This window comes from Peromyscus maniculatus, chromosome 8 (genome assembly GCF_049852395.1).
Source record: "Peromyscus maniculatus bairdii isolate BWxNUB_F1_BW_parent chromosome 8, HU_Pman_BW_mat_3.1, whole genome shotgun sequence".
Lineage (NCBI taxonomy): Eukaryota > Metazoa > Chordata > Mammalia > Rodentia > Cricetidae > Peromyscus > Peromyscus maniculatus.
The window spans coordinates 43,414,903-43,436,195 of NC_134859.1; the positions used below are offsets into that span (position 1 = coordinate 43,414,903).

Genomic DNA, 21,293 nt, shown 5'->3' on the forward strand with positions numbered 1-21,293 from the left:
TAATGACACCGAGACTTTTTATTAATTATGAGAATTTGCCTTAGTTTAGGCTTGTTCCCAAGTAACTCTAAAAGTTATATTAAGCCAGGTGGTGTTGGCGCATGCCTTTTAATCCCAGCACTTGGGAGGAAGAGCCAGGTGGATCTCTGTGAGTTCGAGGCCAGCCTGGGCTACAGAGTGAGTTCCAGGAAAGGCGCAAAGCTACACAGAGAAACCCTGTCTCAAAAAACCAAACCAAAAAAAAAAAAAAAACCCCAAACACGACTTCTCATTGCAGGACAGCCCTGGGAGGAGACAGTGCAACCTAAGATGGATGAAAAAAGATAAGCAACTCAGGAAAAAAACAGGAAAGGGGAAGGAAAACGTTCAGGCACAATGACACCAGGGCCCAATGTGGCAAAAGCCTAAAGGCAGCACAAGAAGTAAAATAGACAACCTCCTGCAGTCCTCCTGAGAAACCCTGGAGAGAGTCCTGCAGCCAGCACAGCAGCACCCCTCCCGGGCTTGCAACAAGTTCAAGACGGTGGAGTGCTTCAAGACCCCTTAGTGCTGGGTTACTTGGGAGACAGCAGTCGGATGCTTGGAAGTCGTGTAGTTTGACTCTGGAGAACCGATTGTTCTCTAATGATACTCCTCGAGGAGACTCTAGCTCCTTCACGTTGGCTATTTGGCCATCCCGACTTGGCGCTTGGATGTCTGTCTTCCAGACCTGGGCCCACCACGCGCCCCCAGACAAGTCCTGTACTTGCCGAGAGAAAGGGGCGACCATCGCATCCAGAACAAACCTGGAAAACAACCAGGCATGGAAACTTAGATACCTGCGGGGCGTTTACCCACCAGCCCCACAGTTCCCCAGAGCTCTCTTGAGTGCGAGCAGCAGGAAATATTAGATAGAGGGATTTAGATTGGGAGATAAACAGATAGAAAATACGGGACACTCTCAAGAGGGCCAGGAACCTATTCCAATGGGCCCTGACCATCTCTGCGCTAGGGTATTTATAGAGACGCCAAGGGGTGGCGCAAAAGACCTCCTCCCCCAGCACAGCCAAGTGCAGACCATCTCAGACACCTGCACTCAGGCCTGTGGTCCAATCATCCTCTATGCGGACCTGCTCAGTAAAGCCACGAGGAACCTGAAAACCGGCTCCCACAGATACCAAGGACGCACAGGGGCCTGTAGCAAGGCTGTCCTGCTTCCATCCACTCACTGCACAGTGCCGTGCAGCCCGGACCCCAGAGTCCCGCCCGCCTCCCGCCCACACTGGGTCTGGCCAGCGTAGTGCACTGGTCTTGCCTACTCAGGATTGGCAACCCGGAGCAACAGTCTCATTTGGTGAACCTGGACAACTAACCAGGCTTCGGTCAGCCTTAACCACGCCCACCTGGTCTTACCCCGCCCTTAACGGAGGACCACAGCCCGGCGTTGCGTGACGTCATCGCCGCGCGACAGGGCGCTTACGGGAGAACTGGGTCACGGTAGAGGATCGTCGTCTCCAGAGACGGTTCCTGCGTGGCCCCACGTGTCCCGGCCTCAGTTTACCACCTACTGAGTAAAGTTCTGCACGGCGGTCTACGAGGTCCCTCCAACGCTAAGGTGGGGGCCGCAGGTTGGAGTCTCTTGAGCGCCGGCCCCTACCGGCCCACCCACTGAGGAGTGAAAGGCAGGGCCAGTTGCGCCGTCGTGTGAGGCGAATGGGAGGGGGCTCTTCCACAGACTAACCCGGGCCTCGTCGTCGTGGCTGGAGAAGAGGAGGTCCCGGACTTGGGGTACTGACCGGCGGGATCGTACCTCTCTTTCGAGAGGCAGCGGGCCCCTCCTTTCGGTTCCCTTCCCGAGGTGGGAACCTCCTAATCCATGCACTCTCCCACTGGTTTAATGTTGCTGAGTGTAGGACACCCGACTTCCGCCTGCTTAGACCGCTCTGGGAGTTTGTGGCATTGGAGAAAGGAGCCCTAGCTTCTTTTCCCGTCTGTAGTAACCTCGCGGTATTGTTATGAAAACTAAAACGATGTTGAAAAGAAAGTGAACCAAGCAACACAAACACACACTCCCGCACAGGGAGAGGTTCTGACTCCATAACCTTCAGGAATGGGTGGGCCTCACTCCTGCTGAAGAGTTACTCAGTCTTGGGAGGGTAGGACCCTGGTAACTGCTTTTGTAAAAAGCCTCCACGAGCTATTCTAATTCGAGGCCAGAGAGCAAGTGACAGTGATCTCACACCTGGTCTTCTGTAACCGAGAATTCAAACCACAGATTGAAGATAACTTTTTTTTTAAAGTCTACATTGAACATAGGGTGTTTTGTTTTGTAAACAAAGTCGTTTAATAACTGTTATATGGCTTTGGCATAATCTCAAGTTGTTTGCTTCAGTTTTTTGACACAGGATCTCAAGTAACAACACAGCCTGACCTTTAATTCCCTGTGTAACAGGATAACCTTGAACTCCTGATCCATCTTCCTCTGCCTCCAGAGTGTTGGAAATACAGACATGCACTTCCATAGCTGGCTTTGTATTCTTTTAGGTGTTCTAGGTGATTTAAGGCTCATGGGAACCAGTGTACAGATCAAATGCAAATACTATGCCGTTGTACAGCAGAAAGCTGACAGTCTGTCAATTTGATTATATGGGACTCTGGGAACCAGTTCCCCATGAATACCAAGGGACAACTGGATATGCTGCTAGAGACGCACCTGTGTCTAACTCAGCTCCAGGCCAGGATTTTAGGACAATAATCAAGTACAAAAAATAACATTTTTTTTTCCTTGCCTAGCAGGTCCTACATCTGGGTCAGTGACTTGTTTTCTCCTGCCATCAGAGCTCGAAGGAAAAACAATGCCTTTGGGCAGCCTGCTTGGGTAAGCATGGAATTCCAGTCCTCTAAGGTACATACCAAGACACCCTGTCCTCTCCAGGAAGGAGTTGTTGTCCCCCATCCTCAGTGCTGGAAGGCTTGCTGTACCCTGAGTCACCCACTATAGACAGCTTTGACTAGGCTGACAGCTCAACAGAGGTCCCTAAATGTGACTCATCAATCTTTGCTAGTGTCTGGTTGCTGGGCAGTTTTCGGTCATACCCTGACAGTGGCTGGCAGGCTTGGCACTTGGTGCCCTCTGGCTCACCCCTGTCCACCAACCAGTGTTTGTATGTCTGCCTGTAGCCTGCTGAGGCACTGTGCTGTGAGGGCAGCCTCTCCTGCACCCTGCCACCTCCACACATCCTCTTGGAGAGCTGATAGCAGCAGAGCTTCATTCACTCGCCTGCGCCGCCAGGCCTATGCTCGCCTCTACCCTGTGCTGTTGGTCAAGCAGGATGGTTCCACTATCCATATCCGATACCGGGAGCCACGACGCATGCTAGCGGTAAGCTTCCTTCAATAGGTACCTGCTGAGCCATAGTGTTGGGCCTCAGTGCCAGAACTTGGGGTTGGAGTAGCACATGTAGCTAAAGTCACTATGCTACAATGGAGGAGGAGGGGAACAGGTTGTTGGAGGAATTTACACCAAAAGCTCCAATCACCAAAATTAGAACAAATAAATTAGTTATTTCTTTTTTGGGTTTTGTTTTTTTTATTGGTACAGGGTCTTATGAAAACCAGGCTGGCTTTGATCTTACATATTGAGGATCACCTTGACCTCCTAATCTTCCTGCCTCTTTAAGTGTTGAGATTATAAGCCTGTGTTACCACACGAGGCTTAACAAGTCTGTTTAAAAACAACTTCAATGGATTGGAGAGATGGTTCAGTGGTTAAGGGCACTGACTGCTCTCCCAGAGGGCCTGAGTTCAAGTCCTAGCACCCACATGGCAGCTCACAGCTGTCTATAACTCCAAGATCTGACACCCTCACACAGTCTATATACATGCAGCAAAACACCAATGCAAATAAAATAAAAATAAATAAATTATATTTTTTAAAAATACAAAAAAACAACAAAAACAAAAACTGCCAAATCTGGACTGTAGTGTGTTCTAGTTGGTAGAGTGCTTTTCTAAGAGGTACAAAGCTATTGTTGGTTTTTTTATTCTTTACTCTTTGCTTATGCTTTTGGGGGCCTGCCACCCAGCTCCTAAATAGATACATGGAGGCTTATTCTTTCTTATGAATGCCTGGCCTTAGCTTGGCTTATTTCTAACCAGCTTTTCTTAATTTAAATTATCCTGTCTACCTTTTGCCTTTGGGCTTTTTATCCTTCTCTATTCTATATACCTTTCTTTACTTCTTACTCTGTGCCTGGCTGTGTAGCTGGGTGGCTGTCCCCTGGCATCCTCTCCTTCTCCTTTTCTCACTCCTAGATCTCTTCCCAGATTTCTCCTATTTTTCTCTCTGCCTGCCAGCCTCGCTTAGCCTTTCTCCTGCCTAGTTATTGACCATTCAGCTCTTTATTAGACCATCAGGTGTCTTAGACAAGGCACAGTGACACAGCTTCACAGAGTTCAACAAATGCAACATAAAAGAATGCAGCACATCTTTGCATCATTAAACAAATGTTCCATATCATGAACAAATGTAACACATCTTCAATTAATATTCCACAACATAAAGCCTTTGGTTCGAGGACCACATAAAACCAGACATGATGGTACACATCTATAATCGTAGCACATTGGAGGCTGAGGATGATTATTGTGAATTCAAGGCTTTCTTTTTTTTTTTTTTTTTTTTTTTTTTTTTTTTTGGTTTTTCGAGACAGGGTTTCTCTGCGTAGCTTTGCGCCTTTCCTGGAGCTCACTTGGTAGCCCAGGCTGGCCTCGAACTCACAGCGATCCGCCTGGCTCTGCCTCCCGAGTGCTGGGATTAAAGGCGTGCGCCACCACCGCCCGGCTCAAGGCTTTCTTAGACTAATTAAAACTTTGTCTTAAACAAACATACACTAAGTCTAGGGGAAAGGAGTAGAAAAACATTTCCCTTCAAAACTTTCGTTTTCAAACTACAGTTTTGAAGGGAAAGCAAGGCCAACCAAATCTGTAACCAGCAGGCCAGCACAGGATAGAAGGCACAGGTAAGAGAGGTCCAGGTGTCTTCCCACTCACTCTCTGGACTCTCCCCAGTGGCGTGTACATACCTTCACTTCTCCCCATGCAGATGCCCCTAGACCTGGATTCCCTATCTCCAGAAGAGCGCCGGGCCCGATTCCGAAAACGTGAGGCTCAGCTCTTGCAGAAGAGGGAGGAAGAGCCAGAGATGATTGACAATTTTGACACTGAACGATACAAACGGTTTTGGACCAAGACCAAGAAGTAACTCTGTCAGGGCGTCACCCAGAGACATTTTGTAAGAATGGAGCGGCATCTGCCTGTAAACTACATTCTTGAAACCATAGCCTCCTGTCATTGTCTTTATGTGGAAGTCCAGCCCTGAAACCCATCACTTCTGGAAAGTATGTGCCAGTTCAAAGCCAGATTGAAAGACTCTGAAGCTAAAACAGATCAGAGGGTTTAGGGCCCATTTAGGTCAAACCTGTGGGGTTTTGTTGATTTGTTGGTTTGGTTTGGTTTGGGCTTTTCTTGGTTTTTTGAGACAGGGATTCTGTGTGTAGCCTTGGAGCCTTTCCTGGAACGCTCTGCAGGCGAGGATGTCTTTGAACTCACAGAGATCCTCCTGCCTCTGCCTCCCAAGTGCTGGAATTAAAGGCTTGTGCCACACCTCTTGGCTATTTGGGTTTTGTTTTTTAAAACAAAGTCTTACCCTGGTTGGTCTATAACTCACTAGGTAGACCAGCCCTGACTCTTCCTCCCGAGTACTGGGATTAAAGGGATATGCCATCACACTCAGCTTCAAACCTCTGGGTTTTAAACACTGCTATGAGATTAGTTGGGAAGCAGGTGGACAGTGGGCAAGCAGCACCCAGCAACTCACAGCTCTACCTGCCTACCCTAGGAACCTCCAGGTTAAATTCCTAGATCACACAGCCTGCAGGGATCTTTCTCACCGCCTCCCTTTATTGGTCCTTCCCTAAAAGGCTACTCAGGGTCAAACACTTTCCTGCCCTTGGGGACCCAGGAGTGTGGCCAAGCTGTGTGTCTTTTTTGTTTGTTTTTGAGACAGAGTTTCTCTGTGTAGGCTGTCCTGGAACTCACACTGTAGACCAGGCTGACCTTGAACTCAGATCCACCTGCCCCTGCCTCCTCGATTAAAGGTGTGCACCACCATCTGGCCAGGCTGTGTCTTGAGCTCCTAGTCTACTCCAGTCTGCAGAGTAAGTGGCCACACAAACCAAAGCCAATAAACAGCTGCCTAAACCTTTGTACATCTTGATGTTGATGTGATCCCACTGGCTTCCTCCAGATGCAACAGTGCACATAGTACCTAACTTCAAAAGCAGGCCTGTCAGAATCCAACCCTTCACGGCTGTAGTCAGTTGCTGGAGATTCTGGTTCTTACTGGAATAGGCGGCTCCTCAGGGCTGCACAGGCTTGGAACTGGTCTGGACACGTGTCCCACATCCTCCCAGCCCCATAGCCATGCTCCCCTTAGCTTCACCTAGTAAGCAGTCTGGTCAGACAGTGCAGCTCAGCTTTCTATGTCCTCAGCATACCAGGTCAGTGGTGAGGGCCCCAGACGCTGCTGTCTTGCTTTCTGGAGATCTTCCCTGGGAGATGGCTGGTTCACTCCTCTTTCACTGCGGACCACATGACTGCTGCTCCCTTACTGTACAGCTCTCCTTGGGTCCATCCGGGCCATACATCCATCTCTAGTGTGATCTTGTTCTGAGGGATATGGTTCCAGCTGTGTCTTCCAAAGCCAGGACATGAACTCAGGGCTTGTACCAGGTGCCTCACAAGCTGTTGGCAGGTACTCAGCCTGTGTTCAGAACAAAGACATCAACAAAAGTGGGGCTGTTTTCGTCTATTTTGGATGCCAGAGAGTGCCAGCTTGGGTAATCTTTCAGACTAGGGATGGATGGCAAGACCTATCATTAAGATATAGCTGTCTGTCTGTCTGTCTCTCTCTCTCTCTCTCTCTCTCATTTATTTATTTATTTATTTTATTTTATTTTATTTTATTTTTTGGCTTTCAAAGACAAGGTTTCTTTATTAACAATCCTGGCTGTTTTGGAACTCTGTAGACCAGGCTGGCCTCGAACTTAGAGATCCACCTGCCTCTGTCTTCCGAGTGTTGGGATTAAAGGCGTGCGCCACCACCGCCTGGCTCCGTTTCTCTCTTATGTTGAGGCAGGGCCCTACTAAATTGCTCAGACTAGCTTTCAAATCTCTTTGTAAGCCTAGGCAGCCCTTGAATTTCCAACCTTCCTGCTTCGGCCTCCTGGGGACCTGGATTACAGACTCTTGCCATCAGGCCTAGCTCAGACTGGGTCCTTTAATTATCAGGGTGGCATACACACTGTGGCCTGTGTGTTGTCAGAGGACAAATTGTGGAAGTTGGTTCTCTCCAACATGTGGGTCCTGGTGATCAAACTTGCTTCAGGCCAGGCGGCAGTGGCGCATGCCTTTAATCCCAGCACCTGGGAGGCAGAGGCAGGTAGAGCTCTGTGAGTTTGAGGCCAGCCTGGTCTACAGAGTGAGTTCCAGGACAGCCAGGACTGTTTCACAGAAAGAGACTGTTTCAAAAAACCACCACCACCACCAAAAAAACAAAAACTTGCTTCACCAGGCTTGGCAGCAAGAGCTAGCCACTGGGTAGCTCTATAAAGTACCAGCCTGGGTACTTTATAAATAGTAATTTATTCTCAAAGTTGCAGATTTTATACATGTTTTGTCTTGTAGAATTATATGAAGTTTCCCCAGGGACAGAAGAGTTCTTACAAGAAAGTGATCCAACTGCTCTCAAGATAGGTCCCTAAAATACTATGGTGAGATGTGGTGGTTCACATAAATATACCTTTAAGCCCAGCACTTGGGATACATAGGTAGGTGGATTTCTGTGAGGCCAGCCAGAGGTACATAGTGAACCCTATTTCAAAAACAAACTGGGAGAGGTTGGCCAAATTGCCTTTCCTGATTAACACCGGAAAAACTGGAAACCAGGGGGCTTAAGGCAGCCCAGCACTTGAGTGCAGTCTGCATGACAAGGCTTGTTTTTTTTATTTTTCACCTCCTTTGATAACAAGAGTTATGGATTTGCAGTTCAGCAGAGGAGCCTGCTTCAGAGGCCAGCATGTTCAAGGTTATATGAGTCACAACAATGTTTGTCTTCAGAAAAACATCTGAGGTATACGAACATCATTTACCCTATTCTGTAGAAGCTGAGGAAGGTCCCAGGCATTCTTATGTTCCTTACCACATTGGTTGACATTCCAATTTCTCTTTTTGAGAAATATCAACATGAGATGTTACTGTCTTCATGTCAAATTCATTATATCCTCATATAACTTTTTTTTTTTTTTTTGGTTTTTTGAGACAGGGTTTCTCTGTGTAGCTTTACGCCTTTCCTGGGACTCACTTGGTAGCCCAGGCTGGCCTCGAACTCATAGAGATCCACCTGGCTCTGCCTCCCGAGTGCTGGGATTAAAGGCATGTGCCACCACTACCCGGCTCTCATATAACCTTAATTCAAACCCCAACACAAAAAGAACCTCACCGGATGCCAGCACTGTTGAGTTTAGACAAAGGATCTGTTCTGGGTTCTAGACAGCCAATATCTCATTTTTATACTCGAGTGACACAAGGCAAGAGAGTTCTCCAGGATTCTCTTCATATGGGCATTAATCTATGAGGCTCTACCTCATTACCTCAAAGGCCCAGCCTTCAAGAACAACCCTAGTGGAAGATTTAAACATGATAATGGGGGTGTGTTTTGCCACACATCTATTACAGACAGGGCTCAGACTATAATACAGAAAAATCGCACTCATCATTTAAGCTTTAGCCCAGATACCGACTCGATCATTCATTGGCTGCCAGGTACAACTAATGATTCTTTTCAGGGCCAAATGACATTGCTAAACCTATCTTCAAAGAACTCTAGTTCTTCTTGACTTCTTGGTCATGCCCAATCAGAACAAAATGCAATTAGCTCTGTTCTTCGTACTTCGTAGGTCAGTCAAGTCTCACCTACACAGAATACAGATCACTGTGGTTTAGGGATGCTTGGGCTTTGTGGCCTCTATGTCACTTTCGTGCCACAATCTGCCACCCAGTGCACAGAAGAGTTGATCTGTTTCTTTGGCGACTTTATCCGCCCCTCACTCAGTGTTCCGGGGAGTTTTGCCACTATTTGACTGCGTTTCAGCACTGACCTGGACCTTTGTGGTTAGCGCGCCTGGCTTTCCAGGAGGCAAGGCGTCAAGCACAAGCCCTGCGGCGCCCTCCTGGTGTCACCAAACTTTGTCGGCATCCCAATCCACCGAGTCTTCTAACACAAGCGTGACACGTGAGGTGGCACAGCAGCCGTTTTTTTTCAGGGTGCTAGTGCGCAGGCACACGTGGTAATGGGATGAAGGATGCGCCTGAGGGTCTAGTTCGGACTGAACACCGGGTGCAAAGAGGAACCTACCTAGGCTGAGGCTGCCCGAGCCACACACTGCGCAGGCGCGCCGACACCTTCGTGAGCGGCGCAGGCGCGCGAGTGACGTCACGGCGGGCGTCCGGAGGCCCGGTGGTGCGGGAACCCGACGCTCGGGGCTGCGGGTACTGGGGATTGTGCAGGGTCTCCGACGCCATGTTCGGCTCCAGCCGCGGCGGGGTGCGTGGCGGGCAGGACCAGTTCAACTGGGAAGACGTGAAGACCGACAAGCAGAGGGAGAACTACCTCGGCAACTCGCTGATGGCGCCAGTGGGCCGCTGGCAGAAGGGCCGCGACCTCACCTGGTACGCGAAGGACCGTGCGCCGTGCGCTGGCCCGAGCCGTGAGGAAGAGCTGGCGGCTGTGCGCGAGGCGGAGCGCGAGGCGCTGCTGGCCGCACTGTGAGTGCCGGGGCTGCGGGGCGACTGCCAGCTCGGGGGATGGGATCTGGGTGGCTCCGGGGCGGGGCTAGATGTGGGCTGGGCGGGGAGGAAGGCCACAGGGGCGCATGCCCCCTTGATGTGCACCCCCGATCCTCGCAGCGGTTACAAGAACGTGAGGAAACAGCCCACCGGCCTGAGCAAGGAGGTGAGTCTGGGATGCGGATTGGGGGGCCGCAGGGCGGGAGGGGATCTATCTGTACCGGTCTAGAGCCTCCTGCCCCCCAACTTCCCCCAACCCCGCGTTCCCTTAGGACTTCGTGGAGATCTGCAAACGGGAAGGAGGCGACCCTGAGGAGAAGGGCGTGGACCGGCTGCTGGGCCTGGGCAGTGCCAGGTGCGGCGGGTTGGGGAGAAGCGGGCAGGACTGGGTGGTGGTCCAGAACTGTCCTCAATGCTCTGTCTTCTGCAGTGGCTCCGCAGGCCGTGTGGCACTATCCCGGGAAGACAAAGAGGCTGCCAAGCTTGGGCTGTCAGTGTTCACGGTAAACCCTGTCAACCCCAATGTTCAGGATCCTGGGCTTGGGGGTGTCTGGGAGACGTGGGGCGGGACTCCCTGGGTGTCCCTCCCCACAGCTGAATTTCTCATATAGCACCACCGCGTGGACAGCGAAGGCCCAAGCACAGCCCCATCTGCTGCCAGGAAGAAGCCCCGTGCTGAGGACAAGGCCGAACTGGAGTAGGTTGAGTCTTGAGTCCCTATTCTGCCTACTCATGTGCGTCAATGAGTCTCTTGCTGGCATCCTGTGTGAACTATGCCAGGCGTGGGCGTGAGGACACTGCACTAAGAGTGTATTCACAGGAGAGACTGGGTGACCGGTCTTTTTGAAGGACCCAAGCACTGCCTTAGCTCTTTTGGCTTTACGTAAGTTGTTGGGCCTCCACCTCCAGGCTGGATGTGCCTACCCATCCAGAAGAAGCCCAGGAGCCAGACAGTGGGATGTAGTTTCAGAAGCTGCCACTGGTGACCCAGCAGGGTGATGGTTGCAGACAGGAGGGCCAGTTTGATGGGAGGTGGAGCAGTTAAAATATGAGGCCAGAGCGGTGGCACTTGCCTTTCTTTAATCCTAGCACTTGGTAGACAGACAGGCTGATCTCTTGAGTTCCCACCAGCTGGTTTCCAGGCCTTGGGATTTAGCAATGTGTGCCTGTCTGGTTACTTTTGTGTCGACTCAACTCTGTACTTAAGTAAAATAGTGAGTTCCAGGCTACACAAGCCTGCATAGTGAGAAGCTGGCTCCCCCACCATCCCCCAAAAGGAGGCACCCAGGTTAGCAGCTTTCCAGAGGGAAGCTTAGCCTTGTGGAGTGAATGAGGAGCCTAAATTAAGCTCATTTACAAATATAAACTCACAACATGTAGACATTCCCAGTGCACAGTGCTGTGGTATGGACCCTGCCCTAGTCCCATTGCTTTCCAGTCCTTTACACTTAGACCCTTTATATTTTCTCTTGCAGTACAGAGAGCTCTAAGAAAAGCAAGAAAGAAAAGAAACACAAGAAGAAAAAACACAAGAAACACAAGAAGAAGAAAGACAAAGAATACAAAAGGGAGACTGACAGCTGCCCATCATCTCCCTCCCCTGCTCGGTAAGCTAGGCCCAACTCTACCTCAGGGGCACTAAGGAAGTGGGGGGCAAAGCTGGCCAGGCCTGTTGGGATCCCTGGTAGGGTGAGAAACCCCTTTAAGTGTCTGGTTGTCCTTGTCTTCCTAGGCCCAGACACCAGAGACATGACTCTGACTTCTCCCCCTGCTCTAAGAGGAAGCGGGGACATAGCCAGGACAGTGGAAGGAGCCCATCCCGCAAACGACAAGACAGAGGCTTTGATGACTGAGAATGTGGCTAGACCAAAGGACACCCGAGCCCTGGTTGCCCCGAGCTGGGACCCTCCCACCACCAAGCTTTGTGGGGTCTATAAAGAGTAGTCACTGGATGCCAAGTGGCTACCAGCCCCCTCCCTACTTGCTCAAACTAACCGTCCCATCCCTATCTGGGATAACGCAGGTGGTAGGATTCTGAACCAAGCTTGTTGGACTTTGGGATCTATCTCGCTATTTGGAGGCAACTTATGTGGCAACCACTCCAGGCAGCTGAGTGGGGTCCTAGGTGACCAGAGACTAGTGGTTCTGTGAAGGTAGTGCCCTTGTCTTGCCCCCATGCCAAGGAAGATATAGTTGCCCAGAAGCCTAAGGCCAGACTCCTGTTTCTGCTGTCACAGTACAGGCCCTTGAGGTTTAGGGGTGTGTGTGTGTGTATGGATATCTGGTTACTTCTACTTTTTGTATCAACCCACTTTGTACGTAAGTAAATGTATTTTAAAAGTAGAGTGTATCATCTCACTGAGGGCAGGTTAGGCTGGGATTCTGTGGCCCCAGCATGGGGCATCCATCCAGTATACCTGAAGGCACTGGGTCTAGGGACCAGAATCCTATCCTTGAGGCTGCCTTAACACCATACAAATGACCAAGGAGTTGGAAGAACACTTTTGTGGGTATAAATGCACCTGCTGTCTGCACAAGAGGTCCAGTCTGGTTCCTACCTAGGCAGAAGCAGTGGGTTCAGCAGACAAATAATAGCAATTTTAGGGCTTGTATACACACATGGGCAGACAGTAGAAATCAAGCCAGACTCTATATAGCAAGTTGTTCTCTTCTGATTGTAAAACTGTATCTGCTGGGTGGGTGTTATTTCCTGAGACTCAAGCTGTGGCTTGTACATTGACCTGTGCCCTGCAGGTGGCCACCTAAGCATGAGTGAAGATTAGTTATCTAAAACACCACCTCAAAGGAGTGAAGGTCTGTCCACTTAGGCAGGGGCCCACTCAGGACTTTGGATCTCCTAGTGGCTCATCCACCCAGAGACATGTACAATCCCAAGGCTGGCCACCTACTGAAAGGATAGGAGGCATACCTCAGTTGTCACAAAAGCACCAAGGCTGGTAGTGACCCTGAGACATAAGGGGAGCCAACAAGACACCCAGGTCTCACTGACTTCTACCAGGGCTTGGAGGGTACCTGTTTTCTCTCAAATGAAAAGGGCTCTCTTAGGAGGCAGCCTGGCAGTGGTGACACTAACACACAAGCCCATCAAATAGTTAAGAGACTTTATTCTAATAGCTATAATTACAGTGCTTGTCGAAATGAAAACTGAAAACAAGTATACAAAACAGTTGATTACTAATTGTGTATTGAAAGCAGTAAGAGGTTCCACGACACCAAATAAACCAGTTCTGAGATTTCCCCAAGATAAATTTAACAGCTCCAGCTTCTTCAGTGTTTATCAAAATACAAAAGAAAAAAGTAGAGGTCGTCTTTCGATGGCAAATCGGACCCTTGCAGGCTGAGGGAGAAAGCTACTTCACACATGGAGATGGGGGTGCTCCAGGATGTGGGTCTGGAATGGACCGACCCTCCCAGCTTGCACACGCTCCTGCTGGTGAGACCCAGGCCTCCTGCCAGCGCGTCCAAGTGGGCCCAAGAGTAAGCTGGGTATGTAGGCTGCCATCTGGCCCGGCCACACACCAAATACAAGCCGGGCCCTGCACCCCACAATGGCTCCCAGCCCACCCCTAGGTGACCATGTGAGCACAAGTACAAGCACAATGCTATGGAATGCAGGTGACCCAAAGACAGGCGAGTCACGGGGGCTCTACTGTGACCATGCAGCGGATGGTGGTTTGTCACCTTCTCTCCTGTACCCACGGGAACAGGTGATCCGATGGACTAGCATTCAGGCCATTACTGCAAAACCTACACTAGGCATAGTCTCCGTTCTGTGTGTTCAAGTGTTCTTGTCCTGTATTTTTAACTATTTTAAAAAATGCACTGAGTTTGGGTTAAAAACCAACCACCAAATGGATACTGACACCAGTCTACAGCCCAATGGCTCCCGGAGGCCAGGTGCCCCTACACCCAAATCCCTTCTCAGTACTGACAGTGAGTTGATTCTCTTTTTTACAATAAAAAAGCTAAGTAATATTGCATAGGAGTACCAGAAACTGCCTCAGTGGAAACAGAAACTATTTACATTAAATAAAAACCTGGCTGCAGGCTGCGTCTGCACATGTACAGCACGGTGCGATGCACACTGTGACCAACCCATGGAGACAGCTTCTGGCACTCAGGACCACAGAGTCGCACGTTTGCCACATGAGAGGAAAGCGGAGGGCGGAGAAGAGGAAGTGAGGGGGAGGGAGGGGTCTGGTTCACTTCTGGTTCCGGAGCTGATTGGACAGCCAGTCTAGTCCTTCATAGAGCCCGTCCCCGCTGGTGGCACAGGTGGCCTGAATGTACCAGTTCCTGTGGCGTAGAGAGTGCAGCCCCAGCTTGTCTGTGATTTCGGCCGCATTCATGGCATTGGGAAGGTCCTGAGGGAAAGGAGGAATTAGTGGCAGGGACCAGCAGCAGTCAGGCACCCGGGGCTGCCTCTCACCCACCCTCTCTCTTCCCTGACACAGGTTCTCCATCAGGGAAGGACCTTGCTGGTACCTACCTGTTTGTTGGCAAACACCAAGAGAACAGCATCCCGGAGCTCATCTTCAGCTAGCATCCTCATGAGCTCTTCACGGGCCTCATTCACGCGTTCTCTGTCATTGCTGTCCACCACGAAGATCAAGCCTGCAACACAGCCACATTACTGCACATATTGAACACTCCCCACCTGATCTACCCACAGGCTCTAGATCCAGTCCTCCCACTGGCCATGATGCTTAGTATGGCTTTTTATGCCCTGAAAGTGGTAAGGCCATCATCAGGCTCAGTGAGCAAGTACATCCCTCTGGGGCAAACGAGGAATCCAGGACAAGGATTGGCCCCTCACCTTGGGTGTTCTGGAAGTAGTGGCGCCACAGCGGCCGGATCTTGTCCTGGCCGCCCACATCCCACACAGTGAAGCTGATATTCTTGTACTCAACTGTCTCCACGTTGAAACCTGGGGGCAGGGTTACAGCTGAGTTTCCTCCGTACTCCAGAACACCAAACCCAACCTCCACCCTGGTCCTGGCCCAGCTTCTCACCAATGGTGGGAATGGTGGTCACAATTTCACCCAGCTTCAGTTTGTATAGAATTGTTGTCTTTCCTGCAGCATCCAGGCCCACCATGAGAATGCGCATTTCTTTTTTGCCAAAAAGGCCCTTGAAGAGGTTTGCAAAGATATTCCCCATGCTTGTGGACAGGTGGAAGCGATACTGGCCAGAGACCTGGGGAAGCAAGTTGTTCCAGTCCTGTTATGTGCTGCCAGTTTAGGTCCTGTGGCAGGTCAGAGACACACCTACCTAGGAGTCCCCGGCCCCAAGCCTTTTCCCATCCCTCCTAAAATCTCATGGGGGAGGGGAGATAATTCAATCCCAGGTCCCAGGTGGCAGAAAACCCTGTCCACCAGACTCACTAGGCATCTAAAGGCCACACACTAATCAAGGAAGGCACAGATACTACAGGCCAAATGTTCCATCACCTCCTGGTGACAGCAGAACAAGCCCAGAAAGAACTGTGGTGTCACCTCTCCAGGCATTTCTGTCATCCAGGTCATGAGAGACAGTTGTTAAGACAATATTCCATCTATCTCAAGCAGCCCAAGAAGGTAGAGACCCAAAAGGTAAACTGATGGCAACATATTCCCTTGAAAACCTATACAAAAGGATGCTCCTATGAGAACAGGTAAATGTGAGGATGTGTTCCTCCAAGGGCATGTACACACACTCACAAGGGCCCACCGGCAGAACAGAAATGTTAGAGATGCCAATCAACTAAGCTGGCACCAATTTACCGGAGCATATCAGATGTTAGGGGCTTTGAGAAAGGATAGTAAGGCTTTTAGGGGCTCTGGTCTCACCATCTGGTGGCCACTTTTATTCATCACTTGTTTTTCATCCAAATGAATTTTACTGCTTTCTTAAATGCTGATTGTTAACTCCTAATAGTAAAAGCAAATAGAAGGCCATAGAGCCTTCAGAAAGAGATGTACCTGTGTACTATACAAGGCTGCTAACCTCACAGGAAAACGAACAAGCATGGTGTGAGACAGGATGACAAGGCTTCCCTACATATTGTCCCTCTGTGCTACTACAACAGAACACTACAAACTGGGCAAAACCACAGATGAGCTGGACATCCCAAATCATGGCCTGATTAGGTTAGATTTTTTGGCTCTAAGATGTGGCTGGCCTTCAGCTGTATCCTCCAGAGAGAAATGCCATGATCTCATGTGGTAAGTGAGTGTGAACCTACTTTGAAAGCCCTTCTCAGGACGGCCCTCATCCATTCTTGAGGGTGGAACCTTAAGACCCAAACACCCACCGGGTGGTGGTGGTGCACGCCGCCTTTAATCCCAGCACTTGGGAGGCAGAGCCAGGCGGATCTTGGTGAGTTCGAGGCCAGCCTGGTCTACAGAGAGAGATCCAGGAAAGGCACAAAGCTACACAGAGAAAAACCCTGTCTCGAAAAACCAAAAACAAAACAAAAAACAAAAACAAACAAACAACAACAACAACAACAACAAAAAACCCCAAACACCTACCCAACATTGCACTGGGTTCAATTTCCTATATATGAACTTAGAGAATACATTCAGACCATAGTAGTATATTCAAAATGAAGGCTCCCAAAAAGCATAATAAGAAAAATATAAACACAAGAGGATGGCTGTAAATCGAACATTTGGGAGGCAGAGGCTGGAACATATACTGAGATTATCAAAGAAAAAGAAGAAGAAATAAATCTGGGTATGTTGCATCATGCCTGTAACCCCAGCACAAGGGAGGCTGAGGTTGGCAGACTTCCTCAAGTTTGATGCCAGCCTGAACTAGTGCAAGACCTTTCTTTAGAAAAACTAAAAAACAAAGCCAATGGCCAAAAGGGGTGGTGGTGGGTAGAAAGAAGTGAGAAGAAAAGAAGGAAAAGACAGGTGGACAGACAGATTGACAAAACTACAGAGAGGAGAGAGACTCTTAGCTAGGCAGGAGGAGCACATGCCTTAAGAGCTGAGGCCTGCTGCCAAAACAGTGACAATGCAGTGCTGGTGGGAGGAAGACTCTCAGGCAATACTCTTTAAAAATTCTGAGACTATGGCTCTCAACCTTTAACTCCTACCAATTACAGATAGGGAAGAATAACTAATTTCAACATAACAAGTCATCCTTTGAGGATCCAAACCAGGCAAAAGGAAGTGAGTCCAAGATGAATTAAGAAGGAACTCACTAGTTACCATAGAGCAGGGAGCACACCACTTAGCTGTTTCTTTGAGTTTTGGTGATGTGGGGAATTGGGAGAGTGAAAAAGTACAGGCAAAAATCCAAAGAGGCAACACACAATTTACTTTAAGCAAAAAAGCCCAACAGAAGCAGACGGATATCTGATCAGCAATCAGGTGTCCATGCAAAAAATTCCACATTCTAGCCAGATGGTGGTGGCGCATGCCTCTAATCCCAGCGGAGACAGGCAGATCTCTTGAGTTTGAAGCTAGCCTGGTCTACAAAGTGAATTCCAGGACAGACAGCCAGGGCTGTTATACAGAGAAACCCCACCTCACACAACAACTACAAAAAATTCCACCTTCCTTCCAAATCACAAGTGGTTATCAATGGAGAAATAGTGGTAAGCAGGGTATATATGGAAGGCTGGTGAGGCAGAGGGGGTGTAAAACAACTCTTTATGCTCAGGTAGTGTGTAGAAACCAATAGTACCTGCTATATGTAGTAGTGCTCACCTATGATCCCAGCATTTGTAAGGTTGAAACAGAGTTCAAGAATAATCAATCTTTGGTAATAAATAGTGGGCTAGTCAAGGCTAATCTGAACTACATGAGACCCTGTCTCAAAAAGAAAAGTACCTCCCCAAACCAACAACAACAAAAAACCCACAAGAGCACAGAGGGGAAGGGGTACCTGCACCCTAACAGGTCCCTACAGTAGCACAGGCAGACACCCTAAATAACTGTCCACTGGTAGGGATCTCAGCCAAGTTTGACTGCATAGCTGCATGACTGCCTCACTGTCCATGACTAATGGCGATCCAGTGATGCATTCTTGCATGTGATTGGGCATGGCCCACAACCGAGTGTGCTAGGCTAACCTGCCTTCTCTACAGAAGGGCTATGAAAACCGAAAACCACAGTGATCATTCTCCCCCCACCCCCCCCACACACAGGGTTTCTCTACGTAGTTTTGGTGCCTGTCTTGAATCTCACTCTGTAGCCCAGGCTGGCCTCAAACTCACAGAGATCCTCCTGGCTCTGCCTCCAGAGTGCTGGGATCAAAGGCGTGCGCCACTACCGCCCCGCTCCTTTCTTTTTAACAAGAATCACCAAAATGAAAAACAGTCAGAGAATTAAATGATGAGATGAGTTCCAGACTTAAGACACTCAACAAACAAGCATGTAGACACCCCTGCTCACACAGGCAGATGTAGTCAGCTCTTCTGCATTGGCATTCTTAGTGTTCTCATGGCACTACATCTACTGCTTTTAGAACAGAAAAAAACCCAAGAACGCCTCCACTGAGAGAAAAACCCCGTAGCTACATGGACTAATAATCACCACCAGGGGCTGGGCACAGGCCCTGACTGCATGATGCCCAGTCAAGGTGCTGTCACCTTCCCTCTACAAGCCCACATACAAGCCAAACCTGCTTTTCAGGTTCCTCTGCATTACTCCATTAGCAGGCAGTGAAAACAGACTTCCCAGAGAGCTCTTGCTGGTTTTTTCTGCCTCCCAAGCCACCAGAGGGAATGCCTTTAGGAAGGAAGGCCCACAACCATCAAGTTGGAATGGGGTCAAGAAAGTTCATTCTTTGGAGAGGGTAGGACAAAGGTTGAAGCAGCCTCCCCTTTGGCAACCACACTCCCCACACTGTTGTAGCAGGGCCTTCCTGGACTCTTGAGTAAAGGTGAGAACACACAGCTGAGTCCACACCTACTCAACAATGATGAATGAATGCAACCAGACTGGTTTAGCAGCTCAACAGGAGCCTGATGGGCAGCCGGGGGAGTGGGGGGTGTCCACCATCCTCAGATTCAGGGACACCCAAGCACAAGTCAGACAACCTTCTCTAAATCAGACTGTGTAGGTTTGCCATTTCTCTCCAACTGTTGACACTATTTTGAAAGAATCCCAGTAGGAAGAGAAGTTTTCTGCTCTGGGCTAAAGAATGTTCTTTCCTGAAAAGGACTCAAATTTACTACATGAATAAAAAGTTGGTGATATTTTAAGAGTTAACTCCTTTCAGGGGGCTAGAGAGATGGCTCAGTGGGTAAGAGCACTTGCTACTTTTGCAGAGGACACCAGTTCCATTCTCAGCACCCACATGGCAGTTTACAACTGTCCTTAGCTCTAGTTCCAGGAGATGTGGACCCCTCTTTTGGCCTCTGAGGGCACTGCATGATACATGCAGGCAAAACACATATATTTTTAAAATTTTTAAAAATATTTTAAAACATGGGTTTTTTTTCTTTTTTTTTTTTTTAAGAAAAAGACAAGATCTCTCACTGACCCTAGAGTGCACTAATTCAGATGGAATGGCTTAGTCAGAAAGTCCTTGTGCAATAAGTATAATTACTGACTGAGCCAACTCTTTAGTTTCTCCCTTCAGCTTTAAGACAAAAATCCACTACAGTATAAATTACATATATTAGCGGGGATGGGGGTGGGGGGTGGCGGTGCACACCTTTAATCTCTGGAATTTGGGAGGAAGAAACAGGCAGACCTCTGAGTTCAAGGCCAGCCTGATCTACAAAGTGAGTTCCAGGAAGGCTCCAAAACTACAGAGAAACCTTGTCTTGAAAAACCAAAGGGGCGGGGGGGATTACATATATTTAGTCAGGCACAGTGGCACGTACCTTGAATCTCAGCACTTGGGAATCAGAGGCAAGAGGATCTCTGTGAGTTCAAGGCTAGCCTGGTTTACATAGTGAGTTCCAGGATAGCCAGTGCTACACAGTGAGATCCTGTCTCAAAATTAGTTAATTACATATGTTCAACCACACAGACCAATAGTGTATACATACTCTCAGCTGTTATATTTGAGGGAAAATACCAAATCTGAAACTTTTCTGAAAGAACCTTAACACAATATAGAACATTTTTTAGCTGAAGTTTTTAGTAAAGAGTGCCAGTGTTCCAACAATGACACACAATCAGATACATGAAAACCTGAACCATCCCCAAACAGGATGCCTATAACTTAAAAAGGAGGCTTCTTTAGTGTCATGTGTAATAAGCTCACATGTTGACCTCTGCACATAGTGCTTTTTGTACATCAACAGGAACTGAGATGTCTGTTCCTAAAGCCTTAGGTCTTCACGTGCACCTCAGTGAAATATTCTAGGTCTGGTCTGTTCACACAATCCAATACTGCTCTACATGTGTCATTATTTCATAAAATCTGCTTAAGAGGAAAACTGAATGTGCTGGGACTAGGACAGGCAGGCACTCCTGTAAGGGCAGAACTGTGACTCAATCATCATGTTCCAGGCTGGGAGCTGGAACACAAGCCTGCTCTGCACACCGCCTCCCTCAAGCTTCTTGTCTTCTGAGTTAAGGGACTGGGAAACTCACTAGGTCTGTGAGTAGGTGGGATGATGAGTGAAAATGAAGTTGGATGATTCTTTGCAAACTTAAGATGAATGTTCTCCCCCTCCCCCAAATCAGTGTGTATCTCTGAGTTGAGTTCTTGAACTATGGTAACAAGAATGCTGAACCTTGTTTCTATGTTGTTTCTCCCTTTATTCTACTTTTAAGCATTCATTACCCTTTCTTAACATAACTACCTTCAAAATATGTCACCAAACACATTCACAGCCACATTAACTCTATACATTAGCAGCTCTAAGCAAGTACTAACTGGGCTTCATAAAACACAATTTTTGAGACTTGTAAAGGCTCCAATGGAGAAGCATCCTGTCATGTATCTGTGTGTCGTCTTCCTCTCAGCATCAGAATCCTGACTTGTAACTGGGAGTCAGGGCTTCCAGAATAAAATCCACATTTTCTGGAGTTTCTTGCAGCATTGTATGCTCAGGGCACCTACCCAGGAGCAAGAGAACCCACATCCTAACATAGCAGTTCTCAACCAGTGGGTCAAGACCCATTTAGGATCTTTTTTCCCCCCAGACAGGGTTTCTCTGTGTAATAGTCTTGGCTATCCCTTTGGGGGTCTTATATCAGAGACCCTGCATATCAGATATTCATATTATAATTAATAACAATAGCAAAATTATATAACTTTAAATTATATATTATATATAATTTTGGGGTGGGGGTCACCACAACATGAGGAACTGTATTAAAGGGTCCTGTATTAGGAAGGTTGAGAACCACTGCCAATACACTGCTACCATATTGCTACTTTGGCAGGAGGCACTTATCCTACTGGAAAAACTCCAAAACCACAGATCTGGA

The 21,293-nt window shown here is 48.6% G+C and overlaps 4 protein-coding genes across 10 annotated transcripts in view; 2 read left to right on the forward strand and 2 right to left on the reverse strand.

Annotated features, from left to right (window-relative positions):
• LOC143266866 (uncharacterized) lies at nt 1-9,621 on the reverse strand. 3 transcript variants are annotated; one of them, XR_013041666.1, is made up of 3 exons: nt 9,198-9,506; nt 1,169-6,802; nt 1-785 (listed from the first exon to the last, which is right to left on the reverse strand). XR_013041666.1 is itself a non-coding variant. In XM_076542419.1 (3 exons), the coding sequence occupies exons 1-2, from the start codon at nt 9,619-9,621 to the stop codon at nt 6,607-6,609; spliced, it is 363 nt and encodes a 120-aa protein (XP_076398534.1). In that variant the 3' UTR covers nt 1-785; nt 1,169-6,606. The 3 variants fall into 3 exon arrangements, 1 of the variants encoding a protein (XP_076398534.1); XR_013041667.1 differs by having other exon boundaries at nt 1,110-6,802; XM_076542419.1 differs by having other exon boundaries at nt 9,455-9,621.
• On the forward strand, nt 1,457-5,643 carry Mrpl55 (mitochondrial ribosomal protein L55). Of its 2 annotated transcripts, none has more exons than XM_006997218.4 (4): nt 1,457-1,594; nt 2,776-2,857; nt 3,160-3,361; nt 5,084-5,643. In XM_006997218.4, exons 2-4 carry the CDS (start codon nt 2,835-2,837, stop codon nt 5,240-5,242), a joined length of 384 nt encoding a protein of 127 aa, XP_006997280.1. In that variant the 5' UTR covers nt 1,457-1,594; nt 2,776-2,834; the 3' UTR covers nt 5,243-5,643. The 2 variants fall into 2 exon arrangements, with proteins under 2 accessions (XP_006997280.1, XP_042140031.1); XM_042284097.2 differs by having other exon boundaries at nt 1,459-1,594; nt 2,773-2,857.
• C8H1orf35 (chromosome 8 C1orf35 homolog) lies at nt 9,620-13,858 on the forward strand. Of its 2 annotated transcripts, XM_006997220.4 has the most exons (7): nt 9,620-9,864; nt 10,006-10,051; nt 10,158-10,240; nt 10,316-10,388; nt 10,497-10,582; nt 11,361-11,492; nt 11,618-13,858. In XM_006997220.4, the coding sequence occupies exons 1-7, from the start codon at nt 9,620-9,622 to the stop codon at nt 11,736-11,738; spliced, it is 786 nt and encodes a 261-aa protein (XP_006997282.1). In that variant the 3' UTR covers nt 11,739-13,858. The 2 variants fall into 2 exon arrangements, with proteins under 2 accessions (XP_006997282.1, XP_042140028.1); XM_042284094.2 differs by lacking the exon at nt 10,006-10,051.
• Arf1 (ARF GTPase 1) overlaps nt 12,991-21,293 on the reverse strand; it is a 15,885-nt gene continuing 7,582 nt past the window's right edge. For all 3 annotated transcript variants that reach the window (XM_006997221.4, XM_042284095.2, XM_042284096.2), the window contains exons 2-5: nt 14,919-15,102; nt 14,723-14,833; nt 14,396-14,520; nt 12,991-14,270 (exon numbers count right to left, since the gene is read on the reverse strand). In XM_006997221.4, coding sequence (XP_006997283.1) covers nt 14,109-14,270; nt 14,396-14,520; nt 14,723-14,833; nt 14,919-15,066 — 546 coding nt within the window. In that variant the 5' untranslated portion in view covers nt 15,067-15,102 and the 3' untranslated portion in view covers nt 12,991-14,108. The remainder of the gene's footprint in view (nt 14,271-14,395; nt 14,521-14,722; nt 14,834-14,918; nt 15,103-21,293) is intronic.

Coding starts and splice junctions, on each gene's coding strand:
- Mrpl55 (XM_006997218.4), top strand. CDS start 2,835: ATGCCTTTGGGCAGCCTGCTTGG. Junction 2,858..3,159: donor CCTTTGGGCAGCCTGCTTGG/GTAAGCATGGAA, acceptor GTCTGCCTGTAG/CCTGCTGAGGCACTGTGCTG. Junction 3,362..5,083: donor AGCCACGACGCATGCTAGCG/GTAAGCTTCCTT, acceptor CTCCCCATGCAG/ATGCCCCTAGACCTGGATTC.
- C8H1orf35 (XM_042284094.2), top strand. CDS start 9,620: ATGTTCGGCTCCAGCCGCGGCGGGGTGCGTGGCGGGCAGGACCAGTTC. Junction 10,241..10,315: donor CTGGGCCTGGGCAGTGCCAG/GTGCGGCGGGTT, acceptor TGTCTTCTGCAG/TGGCTCCGCAGGCCGTGTGG. Junction 11,493..11,617: donor TCATCTCCCTCCCCTGCTCG/GTAAGCTAGGCC, acceptor TTGTCTTCCTAG/GCCCAGACACCAGAGACATG.
- LOC143266866 (XM_076542419.1), bottom strand. CDS start 9,621: ATGGCGTCGGAGACCCTGCACAATCCCCAGTACCCGCAGCCCCGAGCG. Junction 6,803..9,454: donor CTCGGGCAGCCTCAGCCTAG/GTAGGTTCCTCT, acceptor TTCTGAACACAG/GCTGAGTACCTGCCAACAGC.